The sequence below is a fragment of the Notolepis coatsorum genome (genome assembly GCF_963971535.1).
Source record: "Notolepis coatsorum genome assembly, chromosome: 11".
NCBI classification, from domain to species: Eukaryota; Metazoa; Chordata; class Actinopteri; order Aulopiformes; family Paralepididae; genus Notolepis; species Notolepis coatsorum.
Window position 1 is genome coordinate 24,197,422 of NC_140175.1, and position 14,392 is coordinate 24,211,813.

A 14,392-nucleotide genomic window follows, 5' to 3' on the forward strand; every position below is an offset into this window, starting at 1 on the left:
TACATTATGATCAACATATGTTACTGTAGTTCTGGTTTGATTGCGTATCATTGTTTCTTCCTCTGCCCCTCCCTCTTCATTCTTCTCTGGGTTGGTTGGCTGAAGCGTGCTCACTCTGTCTCTGTCACCTGCTTGATAGAGTGAGTAGAGTGCTTCTCTGTCTTCTTGCTGGAGACCATTTTCTCCTGCACGACATCTTCCACCTCCTTCAGTGTCTCAGGGACGGTGACAGATTTGGTTGCATGCTTGGGAGATTCAGACTTAGGAGATCCGAGCTTAGGAGATTCAGACTTAGGAGATCCGATTTGGGGAGATTCAGACTTGGGAGAACCGGCCATTGGAGATTAAGACTTTGAAGATCCGGGCTTGGGAGATTCAGATGTAGGAGATCCGGGCATGGGAGATTCAGACTTAGGACATACAAGCTTGGGAGAATCAGACTTAGGAGATCCAGGCATGGGAGATTCAGACTTAGGAGATCCAAGCTTGGGAGATTCAGACTTAGGAGATCCGATCTTAGGAGATTCAGACTTAGGGGATCCGAGTTTGGGAGATTCAGACTTGAGAGAACCAGCCTTATATGACTCAGACATAGGAGAACCAGGCTTGGGAGATTCAGACATAGGAGATCCAAGCTTAGGAGATTGAGACGTAGGAGATCCGGGCTTGGGAGATTCAGACTTAGGAGATCCAAGCTTAGGAGATTCAGACTTAGGAGATCCGGGCTTGGGAGATTCAGACTTAGGAGAACCTGGCTTGAGAGATTCAGATTTAGGAGATCCGAGCTTGGGAGAATCAGACTTAGGAGAACCGGGCTTGGGAGATTCAGACTTAGGAGATACAAGCTTGGGAGATTCAGACTTAGGAGATCCGATCTTAGGAGGTTCAGACTTAGAAGATCCATGCTTGGGAGATTCAGACTTAAGCGATCCAAGCTTGGGAGTTTCAGACTTGGGAGAACCAGCCTTAGATGACTCAGACATAGGAGATCCAGGCTTGGGAGATTCAGACTTAGGAGATCCAAGCTTAGGAGATTCAGACGTAGGAGATCCGGGCTTGGGAAAGTCAGATTTAGGAGAACTGGGCTTAGGAGATTCAGATTTAGGAGATACAAGTTTGGGAGATTCAGACTTAGGAGATTCGATCATAGGAGATTCAGACTTAGGAGATCCGATCTTGGGAGATTCAGACTTAGGAGAACCTGGCTTGGGAGATTCAGACTTAGGGGATCCGATCTTAGGAGATACAGATTTAGACGATCCGGGCTTGGGAGATTCAGATGTAGGAGATCCGGGCATGGGAGATTCAGACTTAGGAGATACAAGCTTGGGAGAATCAGACTTAGGAGATCCAGGCATGGGGGATTCAGACTTTGGAGATCCAAGCTTGGGAGATTCAGACTTTGGAGAACCAGCCTTAGATGACTCAGACATAGGAGATCCAGGCCTGGAAGATTCAGATTTAGGAGATCCAAGCTTTGGAGATTCAGACTTAGGAGATCCGGTCTTGGGAGATTCAGAAATAGGAGATCTGAGCTTGGGAGATTCAGATGTAGGAGATCTGAGCTTGGGAGAATCAGACTTAGGAGATCCGGGCATAGGAGATTCAGACATAGGAGATCTGAACTTAGGAGATTCAGCCTTAGGATATCCGGTCTTGGGAGATTCAGATGTAGGAGAACCTGGCTTGGGAGATTCAGATTTAGGAGATCCGAGCTTGGGAGAATCAGACTTAGGAGACCCGGGCATGGGAGATTCAGACTTAGGAGATACAAGTTTGGGAGATTCACACTTAGGAGATCCGATCATAGGAGAATAAGATTTAGGAGATCCGGGCTTGGGAGATTCAGATGTAGGAGATACAAGCTTGGGAGAATCAGACTTAGGAGATCCAGGCATGGGAGATTCAGATTTAGGAGATCCGAGCTTGGGAGAATCAGACTTCGGAGAACCGGGCTTCGGAGATTCTGATTTAGGAGATCCGTGCATGGGAGAATCAGACTTAGGAGATCCGGGCATGGGAGATTCAGACTTAGGAGATACAAGCTTGGGAGATTCAGACTTAGAAGTCTCAGGCTTGGGAGATTCAGATGTAGGAGATCCGGGCATGGGAGATTCAGACTTAGGAGATACAAGCTTGGGAGATTCAGACTTAGGAGATCCGACCTTGGGAGATTCTGTCTTCGGAGAACCAGCCTTAGATGACTCAGACATAGGAGATCCAAGCTTGGGAGATTCAGATTTAGGAGATCCGATCTTAGGAGATTCAGACTTAGGGGATCCGAGCTTGGGAGATTCAGACTTCAGAGAACCAGCCTTAGATGACTCAAACATAGGAGATCCAGGCTTTGGAGATTCAGATTTAGGAGATCCAATCTTTGGAGATTCAGACTTAGGAGATCCGGTCTTGGGAGATTCAGAAATAGGAGATCTGAGCTTGGGAGATTCAGATGTAGGAGCTACAAGCTTTGGAGAATCAGACTTAGGAGATTCGGGCATGGGAGATTCAGACTTAGGAGATACAAGCTTGGGAGATTCAGACTTAGGAGATCGGATCTTAGGAGATTCAAACGTAGGAGATCCGGTCATGGGAGATTCAGATTTAGGAGAACCTGGCTTGGGAGATTCAGATTTAGGAGATCCAAGCTTGGGGGAATCAGACTTTGGAGATCCGGGCATCGGAGATTCAGACTTATGAGATACAAGCTTGGGAGAATCAGACTTAGGATATCCGAGCATTGGAGATTCAGACTTAGGACAGCCGTGCATGGGAGATTCAGACATAGGAGATACAAGCTTGGGAGATTCAGATTTAGGAGATCCGATCTTAGGAGATTCAGACTTAGAAGATCCGGGCTTGCGAGATTCAGATGTAGGAGATACAAGCTTGGGAGATTCTGACTTCGGAGAACCAGCCTTTAATGACTCAGACATAGGAGATCCAAGCTTGGGAGATTCAGACTTAGGGGATCCGAGCTTGGGAGATTCAAACTTCGGAGAACCAGCCTTAGATGACTCAGACATAGGAGATCCAGGCTTTGGATATTCAGATTTAGGAGATCCAAGCTTTGGAGATTCACACTTAGGAGATCCGGTCTTGGGAGATTCAGAAATAGGAGATCTGAGCTTGGGAGATTCAGATGTAGGAGCTACAAGCTTTGGAGAATCAGACTTAGGAGATCCAGGCGTGGGAGATTCAGACTTAGGAGATACAAGCTTGGGAGATTCAGAATTAGGAGATCCGATCTTAGGAGATTCAGATTTAGGAGATCTGGTCATGGGAGATTCAGATTTAGGAGAACCTGGCTTGGGAGATTCAGATTTAGGAGATCCGAGCTTGGGGGAATCAGACTTTGGCAATCCGGGCATGGGAGATTCAGACTTAGGAGATACAAGCTTGGGAGATTCAGACTTAGGAGATCCGATTTTACGAGATTCAGATGTAGGAGTTCCGGGCTTGGGAGATTCAGACTTATGAGAACCGGGCTTGGGAGAATCAGACTTAGGAGATCCGAGCTTAGGAGATTCAAATTTAGGAGAGCCATGCATGGGAGATTCAGACATAGGAGATACAAGTTTGGGAGATGCAGATTTAGGAGATCCGATCTTAGGAGATTCAGACTTAGAAGATCCGAGCTTAGGAGATTCAGATTTAGGAGAGCCATGCATGGGAGATTCAGACATAGGAGATACAAGCTTGCGAGATTCAGATGTAGGAGATCCGAGCATGGGAGATTCAGACTTAGGAGACACAAGCTTGGGAGATGCAAACTCAGGAGATACGATCTTAGGAGATTCAGACTTAGGAGATCCGGGCTTGGGGGATTCAGACTTAGGAGATAAGAGCTGAATTTCTGCATCTTCGTCCTTATCCCCACCCTCCTCTTCATCCTCCTCTGATGGTGCCTCCCCTTCTCCTCCACTGCCCTCTTTGTCTCCTGCCTTCTCTTTGTCAGGAGAGGCCTTTGACTCTGGGGCCTTGGAGCATAACACAGTTTCCTCATCTTCTGCATCCTCTACTTCCTCTTCCTCTCCTTCCTTGCCTCCCTCTTCATCTTCATAATTGTCTCTCTCATCTCTGCCCTCCCTTTCTCCCTCACCTTCCTCACCACCTTCTCCCTCTTCCTCATCACCCCCTGCATCATCTCCCTCGCCTTCCTCCTCTCCCCCATCTCCTCCACCTCCCAGTTTGGCAGACAGCTCTTGTGCTATCTCTGCCAGGGCCTCATCCAGGTTATCCGTGTCGTCCTCCACTGTGGTCTCCTCGATGATCTCCTCCACAAACTTGTGCTGGACCTTCATCTTGCGCGGCTCAGACTTAGACTTGTGGACCGTGGAGGTGACGGCCTGGCGGTAAGGGAACGTGTTGAAGTGAGTTTCCTCTCCTTCTAGGAGATTCCTGATGGGAAAACAAAAATACGAGTCATATATGATCATCCCCCCAACAACCTTTACATTTAAAATACATTAACGTGTGATTGGCTCTAAAATGCTTTTAAAATGTCGTAAGTCCACATGAGGATAATTACATTTTTGAAACTCAAATCAAAACAACTTAGTGAGCTCCCACTGTCAGAGAGGTATAAGTGCTGGTCTGAGACCTGTATACCTGTATGCTGCGATCTCGATGTCCAAGGCCATCTTGACGTTGAGCAGGTCCTGGTACTCACGAAGATGACGCGCCATCTCCCACTTGGTGCCCTTGAGCTCATTGTCCAGCTGGTGAATGGTCTCCTGGGAAAACACCAAGTGTGACGTGTTAGTGAGCAGAGAAGGAGAACAGAGAAGGAGAACAGAGCAGGAGAAGAGTGCAGGAGAACAGAGGAGGAGAACAGGGCAGGAGAACAGAGGAGGAGAACAGAGCAGGAGAACAGAGGAGGAGAACAGAGCAGGAGAACAGAGCAGGAGAACAGAGCAGGAGAACAGAGTAGGGTGACAGAGACAGGATGGTATTAAAATGTATGGGCACATTATGTTAAAAGAAATTGTATGCAGTTTTCTGACTCACTGACCTGAGTGGGGTAATTAATTATGTTTAATTTCATATTTTTCTTATATTTGTATAAATGTCATAATACACGTTTGCATGCAGGTTTGCACCTTTCTGTGTCAAGTCAACTGTGTCAATATCATTGCAATAGAAATGTGAAACAATTGAAGACGCTTCTATAGGGAGGTGTAGTCCGACGTCGCTTTGGACCGCCCGCGAGGTCCACCCGTATATGGATTTATCATTGGGAAAATGGATTATCGGCTATTGTAGCAATTCTGCCTCATGAATATTGAAAAGCTTTCCTTTTTTGCACAAAACGAGTTCCCTTCTATCACTAACATTATTGTTTAAGCATTTCTGTTTGAAATCAAATTCGGCAATTTCTTATTTGATTAATTGAGAATATTTTCATGTTGAGCTATAGATTGTGGATGAATACGCACAGAGAGGTACACCATGCAAATGTTAATGCTTTATTTGTTTTAAACGAGACGATTTAGAAATGGTCAATGGAGAATTACATTGCGTTTTCAAGATGGTGGACCGGCCGGAAACAGCAATAACGTAACCACTACACCTCCCTATAGGGGTTATGATTCATAAAAAAGCAATCTAGACAGAAAATGTGTCTGGCTTGGAGAAAACTAAAAAGAACATTTAATAAAGTATTACTATTATTACTAAATGGTCAAATAAAAAATGGTAAATGGTGCATTTATGTAGCACTTTTATCCAAAAGCGCTTTACAATTTATGTTCCTCACATTTACAGCTACTGCTCCTATTCTTCTTGTTCTTGTTCTTTTTATCATCATTATTGTTATTATTACTACTAGTAGTAGTAGTAGTAGTAGTAGTAGTAGTAGTAGTAGTAGTAGTAGTAGTAGTAGTAGTAGTAGTAGTAGTAGTAGTAGTAGTAGTAGTAGGTTAGTATCATTGTTGATATTACTACTAATACTAGTTATTAAAATATATAAACTATAGGCTCAATGATCAGTTATCCACATTCATATGTGATAACTAAGAATATCAACACTCTGCTCCATTCACCTTGTAAAATATCTCTAAATTGTTCTCCTACCTGCAAGCTGGACAGGTCGTTGTTGTGGCGGTCCTCGATGTCATTGAGCTGCCTCTCCAGCGACTCTCTGGTCCCGCAGACAGACTCCAACTCCACCGTCTTTGATTGGAGCCGGCGACGGTAGTCTGCTATCTCATCACGGGCGGACTTGATGGCATCTTTATTTTGCTCTGCAGCCTCCGTGAGCTTGGTGTAGCGGCACAGGAACTGGTTCTCCGCCTGCTGCAGGTTCTGGTTGGAGTATCCCTCCAGCTGAGAACGGATCTCCCGGAGCGCCTCTGTGATATCTGCGTTCTGGAAGTCTTTCCTCTCCATGGTCACCTGTGACGCCTGCACCTGGGCAAGGAGGTCGCTCACCTCCTCCTCGTGGTTATTGCGGATGAAGGCGATCTCATCCTGCAGCAAATTAACTTTCTTCTCCATCTCGGACTTAACCAACTCAGAGTCGCCCATTTCCTTCCCCAGGACACGGATGATGGCCTCTGTATCTTCCCGGATGCGGGATTCCTCGTCGAAACGGTCCCTAAGCCGCTGGGTGTCCTGCTCAATGTGATCGATGTCGAGCTGTATGTGCGTCTTCTCGTGGTGGATCTGCTCCAACATGGAGCGCAGCTCCTGCAGCTCCTGGTCATAGAGATCCCCCAGCTGGGTCCGAGACACCTGCTTCTGCCGCAGCGCCTCAATCTCTGCCTCAATCTGCTGGTTCTGCTGCTCCAGGTAGTGCACCTTGTCAATGTAACCGGCGAAGCGGTCGTTAAGCCCGTGGAGCTGCTCTTTTTCATTGGAGCACTTGTCAACAACACTGTCTGCAGAGCTAAGCATCGTGGAGCTGTAGGCACGGGACACGGGCACGTTCACGCTCCTCTTGTAAGACGTGGTCATCGTGGAGCCAGGGCTTGTCCGGGACCGGGACTGAGATCGGAATCCACTGGAGGGGGTGCCGCTGGAGCGGCCGTAGCCGTAACCGGTGGTCCTACTATCCATGGTTCTCCTAAAGGGGCTCCCTATGGTGTCCACCGGGTAGCTCATCCGGTCAGACTATGGGGGATGGGGGGGACGGTGCTGGAGGTGGATGAGTGTGTGGATGTATAATGAGTGTTATGCGTTAGTGTATGTGTGCAGGTGCAGGGTGTATGGCTCTCACAGCGACTGTACCTCTATAGCTACCGTCTCTCCTTTATATATCTGAGGATCCAACGCTAGCACGGCAAGAAGGAGCAGTGTTGTCTGGCCCATTGATTGAACGAAGGGGAGGGGCGTGACTCAGCACCTTAGATGCTCCCACACTCCTATGAAGAGCTGTATCTGCACCTATACGTCAACAGCTTGTGCCAATTCCAGCAGGATGCGACAGTTTCTACCCACAGACAGTCAGGATTATGAACAGACTATGACCTCCCACTTTCTCACCAACACACTTTAATTAACTGTGCTGCTAACTGATTTGATTTAATCCTTGATTGAGTGTCTTATATGTCAACCTACAGTATATGGCTTTCATACCTCATCCTAAATGGTTTTTAGATATTTTAGATGTTATGTGCATAGACAATTTGGTTAACCTCTGAACCTTACTTGTTTCACTGCACTTGGAGGAACAGTATACACTTTTTTCCTATGTATGGAAGTACATAGAAATGACAATAAACGACATTTTGAATCTTGAGCCTGCTAAACACGTTTTACAGAGAAACGCAAGTAGCGCGTAATCCACCCACTCACCTCTGCTCCACCTCTCTCCATGTTTCTCTCTTTGTCCCTCCCTCACCCGCACCCATCTTCTCTCTCTCTCTCTCTCTCTCTCTCTCTCTCTCTCTCTCTCTCTCTCTCTCTCTCTCTCTCTCTCTCTCTCTCTCTCTCTCTCTCTCTCTCTCTCTCTCTCTCTCACTCTCTCTGTTGCAGGGTAAGGCTATTGATCCTGCATTGTCAGTGTTTAGATAAAACACTTGCGTCAGAGTTCCTCCTCCTCCTATATAAGCAGGAGCCTCTGCAGCAGCGAGCAGTTCAGGCTTCAACTTGAGCTCCTCACACAACTTCACATCCAGACAGAGAGGAGAAGGAGAGCAGCCTATCCTCACATCACACACAGCCATGAGCAGCATCAGTTATGACCCCTACTACGCCACCTCCTCATACCGACGATGGAATGTAGAGGCCACCCCCCGAGCTGTGGGGACCATGGGGATGACTCACTTGGTCTACTCCTCCCACACCTCTCCCCTCTCCTCCTCCGGTCTGCAGTACTCCTCTCCTGGCCGGGCGCTGCTCTCCTCCTCCTCACGGGCCTCCTCCTCCTCCTCTGTGGAGCTGCAGCTCAGCCAGGCGGCCCAGATCAGCTCTGAGTTCCGCACCGTGCGTACCCAAGAGCGTGCCCAGCTGCAGGGCCTCAATGACCGCTTTGCTGGATTCATTGAGCGTGTGCGGGACCTGGAACATCGGAACCGGGCCCTGAAGGCAGAACTCCAGATGCTCAGGCAGAGGCACACTGAGCCATCCTGCCTGCGGGCGCTGTACGAGCAGGAGGCCCGGGCCCTGAGGGGCGCTGTGGATGAGGCCAGGGCTGAGCAGCAGGCAGCCCTAGGACAGAGGGAGCACATGGAGCAGACTCTCAGCACCTTGCAGGCCCATTATGAGGAAGAGGTACTGGCTCGCGAGGAGGCAGAGGGCCGGCTGATGGAGGGCCGACGTGGGGCAGACGATGCTGCCTTAGCCAGGGCTGAGACGGAGAAGAGGGTGGAGAGTCTGCTGGACGAGCTGACGTTCCTCAAGAGGATCCATGAGGGGGAGGTGGTGGAGCTCCAGGCCCAGGTTAAGCTGGGGGCTCAGGTGGCGGTGGAGACTAAGGCCACTGCACCAGACCTCTCTGGGGCTCTGAAGGACATCCGGTCCCAATATGAGAGGCTGGCAGCCAGTAACATGCAGTCTGCTGAAGAGTGGTTCAGAGGGAAGGTGGGTTCCCTGACAGAGAGCGTTGCCCAGCACACTGACACTGTTAAAAGATCCAAGGATGAGGCTGGAGAATTCCAGCGTCAGCTTCAGTCCTGTCTCCTGGAGATCGATGCTTGCAGAGGTCTCAACGAGTCTCTGGAGAAACAGCTACATGATGTAGAAGACAAGCAGAGCGCTGAGGTCGTCGACATGCAGGTCAGTAGTGGTACTGCAGGTGCATGACTTTATGCTTAATAATACACTTATGTGTATTTTCTGTGTTTGGAATTAGCATTTAGAATGTACGATAGGAACCTCTCATGATCGTCATACAAATAACTAAATAAATTAAAAAATCTATAATCTTTGGTAACAAAAATGGCTTAAGATATGATGTGAAAGTGTCTAGGCTTAATTGATTTCTAAAGTAATTTATATAAAGTATTATTATTGTACTTTATTTTCTTATAGGAGACGATTGGTCAGCTGGAGAATGAACTAGGAGGCACCAAGCAGGAGATGGCCCATTACCTGAAGGAATATCAGGACCTTCTCAATGTTAAGATGGCCCTGGAAATTGAGATCGCTGCATATAGGTAAGAGGCACGGAATGAAGGACTGAGAAAAATACATGTAAATTTGTGCTTAATTATTTCAAGATCATTCAAATCCATTCATTATCAAATGTGGAATAATTTTCTAATCTGTCTCAAGGACAAGAAAGTGTTAACAATAAAGCTAATAATAAATGCGGTAATTACTATTTTAGTGTATTTAAAGCTTGATATGATGGGTCCTATGTCGGCCTGTGAAGCCCACTGAGACATGCTACCATGATAATGGACAATACAAATAAACTTGACTCCACTACTACTGTTTACTAAGTGTTCAGCATCTGTCTCTCCTATGATCTCCACCTTTGCAGGCAGCTGCTCGATGGGGAGGAGTCTCATTTCAGTGTGGGAGTGGCTGGGGGCATGTCCAGTATGTACAGCCACACCCTATCGGCCACACCCTCCTTCACCCGACCCTTCTTCACCAGTCTGAGCTCTCGCGCCCCCTACCTGACATCATCACATCTCCTCAGAACCACCTTCAACACAGAGGACATCATCTCCACAAGCCAGGCACAGCAGGAGGAGGCCAGCCCACCTGAGGAAGAGGAGGAGGAGGAGGCAAAGGAGGAAGAGGAGGAGAAGGAGGAGGAGGGAGGAGATGAGGAGAAGGAAGATGGAGAGGAGACTAAAGGAGAAGAAGAAGGTCAGCACCTCTGTCTTCACGACACACGTTTATTTGTAAGAGGAAATGGTCTGAATAACTGTTGACATCTGACACTAACAAAAGATTCCCTTTATTTCTTTTGATACAGGCGGTGATGATGCTGATAAGGAGGGAGATGCAGAAACAGTTGAAGATGAAGGAGAGAAAGAGGAGGACAAAGGAGAGGGAGAGGAGGCTCAGGAAGGCAAGGAGGAGGCAGAGGAAGGAGAAGAAAAGGAAGAAGGAGGTGACGACAAAGACGAGGGTGAGAAAGAGGAGGAGAAGGAAGAAGAGGGAAAGGAAGCGCAACCTGAGGTAAAGAGTGAAAAGCCTGCTGTAGAAGAAAAGAAGAAAGTTGAAACCGAGAAGACCAAGAGTAAGAAGTAAGCTGGTAGACTCACTACAACCTCCAGTCACAACAAGACCATCCAGTTACAAATACAGTAGAATACCTGCATTTACCTTATCATGTGTGCTTGTTAACACAGTGCTCAGTACAACGTGGTCTAATAGAATCAATTACTGTATCAAATCAAGGTTAATTGCTTGCCAACTTTCAGGGTAGTCAATAAAATGGTTACACAATCACTGCAGTGTAATCGTGTGAAAATAATTGTGTGCTGTGTCTTTATGTGAGACTGAGTGTGTGGTTTCTGATGGTTAAATAAACACTTGCTGAATTCCACAAAAGAGTGTGTGATTAATTAGTCTCGATCAAAGAATGTACTAGATTCATCAATGTGATATTATGTAATGTCAACAGGGCCAATACATATATTTATTAATGTAAAATAAAAACATTTAGGCATTTTGATATAAGATGAAAGGGAGGGATATAGGGCATCAGTCAGAATAGACCTATCTCAAACCATCCTCTCTTTTCTTGATCCTCCAATCACAACTGTTGCTTCCCTCGGATGAAGGCAATCATTGTGATTGGAAGATCAAAACAATTCTAGAACCCCATATATTTCAAAGGAGAGATTCCAAAGTTACAGAAATACCAATAATGCCATACAGGGAAATTATAACAATGCATCTAAAGGATAGCCCTATTTCCAGGGGTGTAAAAAGTACCCAGAAATTATACTTAAGTGAAAGTATGGGTATACTGTCTCAAAATCATACTCAAGTAAAAGTCAGAGTATCTGGCTAAAACACACTTGAGTAAAAGTCAAAACGTTTCTACTTTGAAATGTACTTAAGTACTAAAAAGTTTAAGTAAAAACTTTTTTTTATTGCAAGGGATAGACCAGGGTTCTCAAACTCATTCCATCATGGGCCAAGTTTTCATTTTAACTACACATTGCACCAGGTGAGTTAGTTGAAGAGGTGCACCAATTAGTGAAATCATCAGCTGGTGTTTAGGCAAGGCTGGATTGAAACCAAGCATACACTCACACAAGGACCAATCAGCATGGGTATGGGCGGGTTAATTTTCCATTGATTGGGATTTGATTGGCTGTTTTTAAATAATGTGCAGCGGCAGAATTAATAAGTTAATAACGTTGACGTTAGTTTGGCCAGAGAAACAAATATACTAATTCAAATGGTTGGACCTGCGAGATTTGTAACCACACCTGCACCTCTGGTTACTGTAGGTAATTACATTGAAGTAATGAGGCCATGCTTTGGTGTCTAAAAGCCCTGGAATAAATAATGAAAACCAGCTAAATACGTTCATGAGTATGATTAAATGCTTTTTACAATGGTCCTATTAACTTTACATACGTTTTGTGGTTAAATAAGGAGGAGCTGGGTTTATCCATTATGGAACACAGCATGGATTGTGTTGAGAAAGGACTCCATATGACAACATCATCGATGAGTAAGAAATAGTGCTAGGAATCAAAGATTCTGAACTACCCCTTTATTACCTTACTAATGCCAAGATAATGAAATAGACCACATCACAACATGTATGGTACAGCAAATTCATGTCATTCTTTTTAATAATATATATATATATTTATTTTTTATTTTATAATCTTTTTTTTTCTTCACTCAAACCTACATTTCATTGTGGTAAACCTCATATTTGTATATTCAGAGGTAATTATATAGTTTACACTGTTTCCTTTTCTCATATTTCTCAAGCTGTCGGGTCATCTGACCCGTTCCTGGCGGGAATTAGTGGCATTTTCTCCATGGCTGTGCTAGTGTTAATAGTCCATAGTTCTGTACAAAACAAATCTTCTTCAGTCTGCCATAAAGAGGACAGGGCACCATCTGGATAAGATACCTTCTTCAGACTGCCATAAAGAAGTCAGGGCACCATCTGGGTAAGATACCTTCTTCAGTCTGCCATAAAGAGAGCAGGGCACCATCTGGGTAAGATACCTTCTTCAGTCTGCCATAAAGAGAGCAGGCCTGCTACTGCTACTTCTCTGTTAAAACTGAGTTTATATAAATAATTTGGAAATGCCAAATATCATTAGTTCAGTCTGGAAAATACAGGCTTGTGATTATTTCATATAGCCTATTTGGTATCAAACTATAGGCAACGACTACATTGGTTTAATGCTGGATATCTATAATTCATTACACGAACCATGTACATTGGAAATGCTTTAGTATTCAACGGCCAACACAAGAAATGACAACTGCCAATTCATCCTCTCTTGGGGGGAGAAGCCTCTATGCCAACTCAAGCAAGAAGCCACAGACGACAAGGGGGGCCCTGGGCTGCAGGAACAATACGCCCATATATGGAGAGGTCTCTGGGGAGACAGAGAGACAGACCCAGGAACAGCAACCTCTTGTTTACACCTCATTGGTAGAAGACAATTTTGGATATAACTCTGATTGGCTAAAGATAGTCAAACCCGTGATGTCATATTGACTATAAAGATCTGATCTGTAGGGTTAGAGGGTAGGCCAGACAACCGAGGTCTGGTCTCCACCGCGCCACCTGAGAGTGTATTTTGCAATGTATGTGAGTAAACCATGATTCTGATAACCACTGTTGTTGGGTGGTCTAGTTTAAATGTAAGGTCCCTATCTTGGACCAGGTTAACCATGTGATTGCATAGTATATTCCCTTTCATTGACAAACATGTGAACATGTGTGTAGACTTGTGTGAATATGAAAGTATCTGTGACCATGTATTCATTATGATTGTACTATGATTTAATCCCTGTGTGTCTAAACCTGCTCTTCCACCTTGGGCCTCTGGCAATAAATATGAGTTTGAATCCTAGCTCGGTTGTCCTGACTACAAGCGTTATTCCCCTGAAGGGGAAAACCATTCCACCATGTCTATTCTTCTTCTATCCATTTAGCAACCTATGTACACTGTGATTAACCTAGTATGTTTACATTAATATACGACAATACCTTCTTCAGTCTGCCATAAAGAGGGCAGGGCACCATCTGGGTAAGAATACTTCTTCAGTCTGCTATAAAGAGAGCAGGGCAACACCTGGGTAAGATACCTTCTTCAGTCTGCCATAAAGAGAGCAGGGCAACATCTGCGTCCTTTTCATAGGGCCAGATACTTAAAGTTATAGGGGCAAGAAAATGCAATATAATCAAATCAGATATTACAATCTAATGTTAGAGCATATATGATAACAATGAATACTATACTACGTAAGTGACTAGCATACAGTATAACGATTAATTCTCGAAGTCAACTTCCTGTCGGTTGTTGCTACGCAACTACGGCTTAGGGGAAACATTCACCCCGGGTACATTGTGTACGCTTCATTTAGTGCAGAAAACGGATCGGAAAAAGCGGCAAATTAAACACAATCAAGGGTAATTTTCTTCAGTGAATCACAATGCCGGGAGCATGTCTATGTTCCCCGGGTCCTATGTTCCCCGGTAGCGATAAAAAAAAATTCCTATGTTCCCCAGGTCCTATGTTCCCCACTCCTGTTGCGGCTCCCGAAAAAGCGACGAGTTGTGTGAGGGCCGACCATGTCAGCTTGCTTCATTTCTCTGTCATTACGGTAGTGTTCTCAAACGTACACGTCACGACTAAAAAAAGGTTCTATGTTCCCTGCTACTCCTGAAAAAGCGACAGAGTTGTGTGAGGGTGTAGATATGGTGCAACATGTGTAATTGTGTAATTGTGTATGTGTGTGTGTGTTCTGGATGTAACAGTACTGTATATCTACTCCAGTGCCG

General features: G+C 45.5%; 2 protein-coding genes across 2 annotated transcripts; one reads left to right on the forward strand and one right to left on the reverse strand.

The window, feature by feature from the left end:
- Positions 1–344: 344 nt before the first annotated feature.
- Positions 345–7,101, reverse strand: LOC311237035 (uncharacterized protein; the record flags this gene model as incomplete). Its single annotated transcript, XM_084324842.1, has 6 exons — positions 345–1,505; positions 1,863–2,720; positions 3,156–3,301; positions 3,431–4,398; positions 4,609–4,733; positions 6,073–7,101. The coding sequence occupies 6 exons, from the start codon at positions 7,099–7,101 to the stop codon at positions 345–347; spliced, it is 4,287 nt and encodes a 1,428-aa protein (XP_084180968.1).
- Positions 7,102–8,163: 1,062 nt separating this feature from the next.
- Positions 8,164–10,647, forward strand: LOC311237036 (neurofilament light polypeptide-like; the record flags this gene model as incomplete). The annotated part of the gene is made up of 4 exons (XM_084324843.1): positions 8,164–9,216; positions 9,472–9,596; positions 9,926–10,260; positions 10,370–10,647. The coding sequence occupies 4 exons, from the start codon at positions 8,164–8,166 to the stop codon at positions 10,645–10,647; spliced, it is 1,791 nt and encodes a 596-aa protein (XP_084180969.1).
- Positions 10,648–14,392: the final 3,745 nt, after the last annotated feature.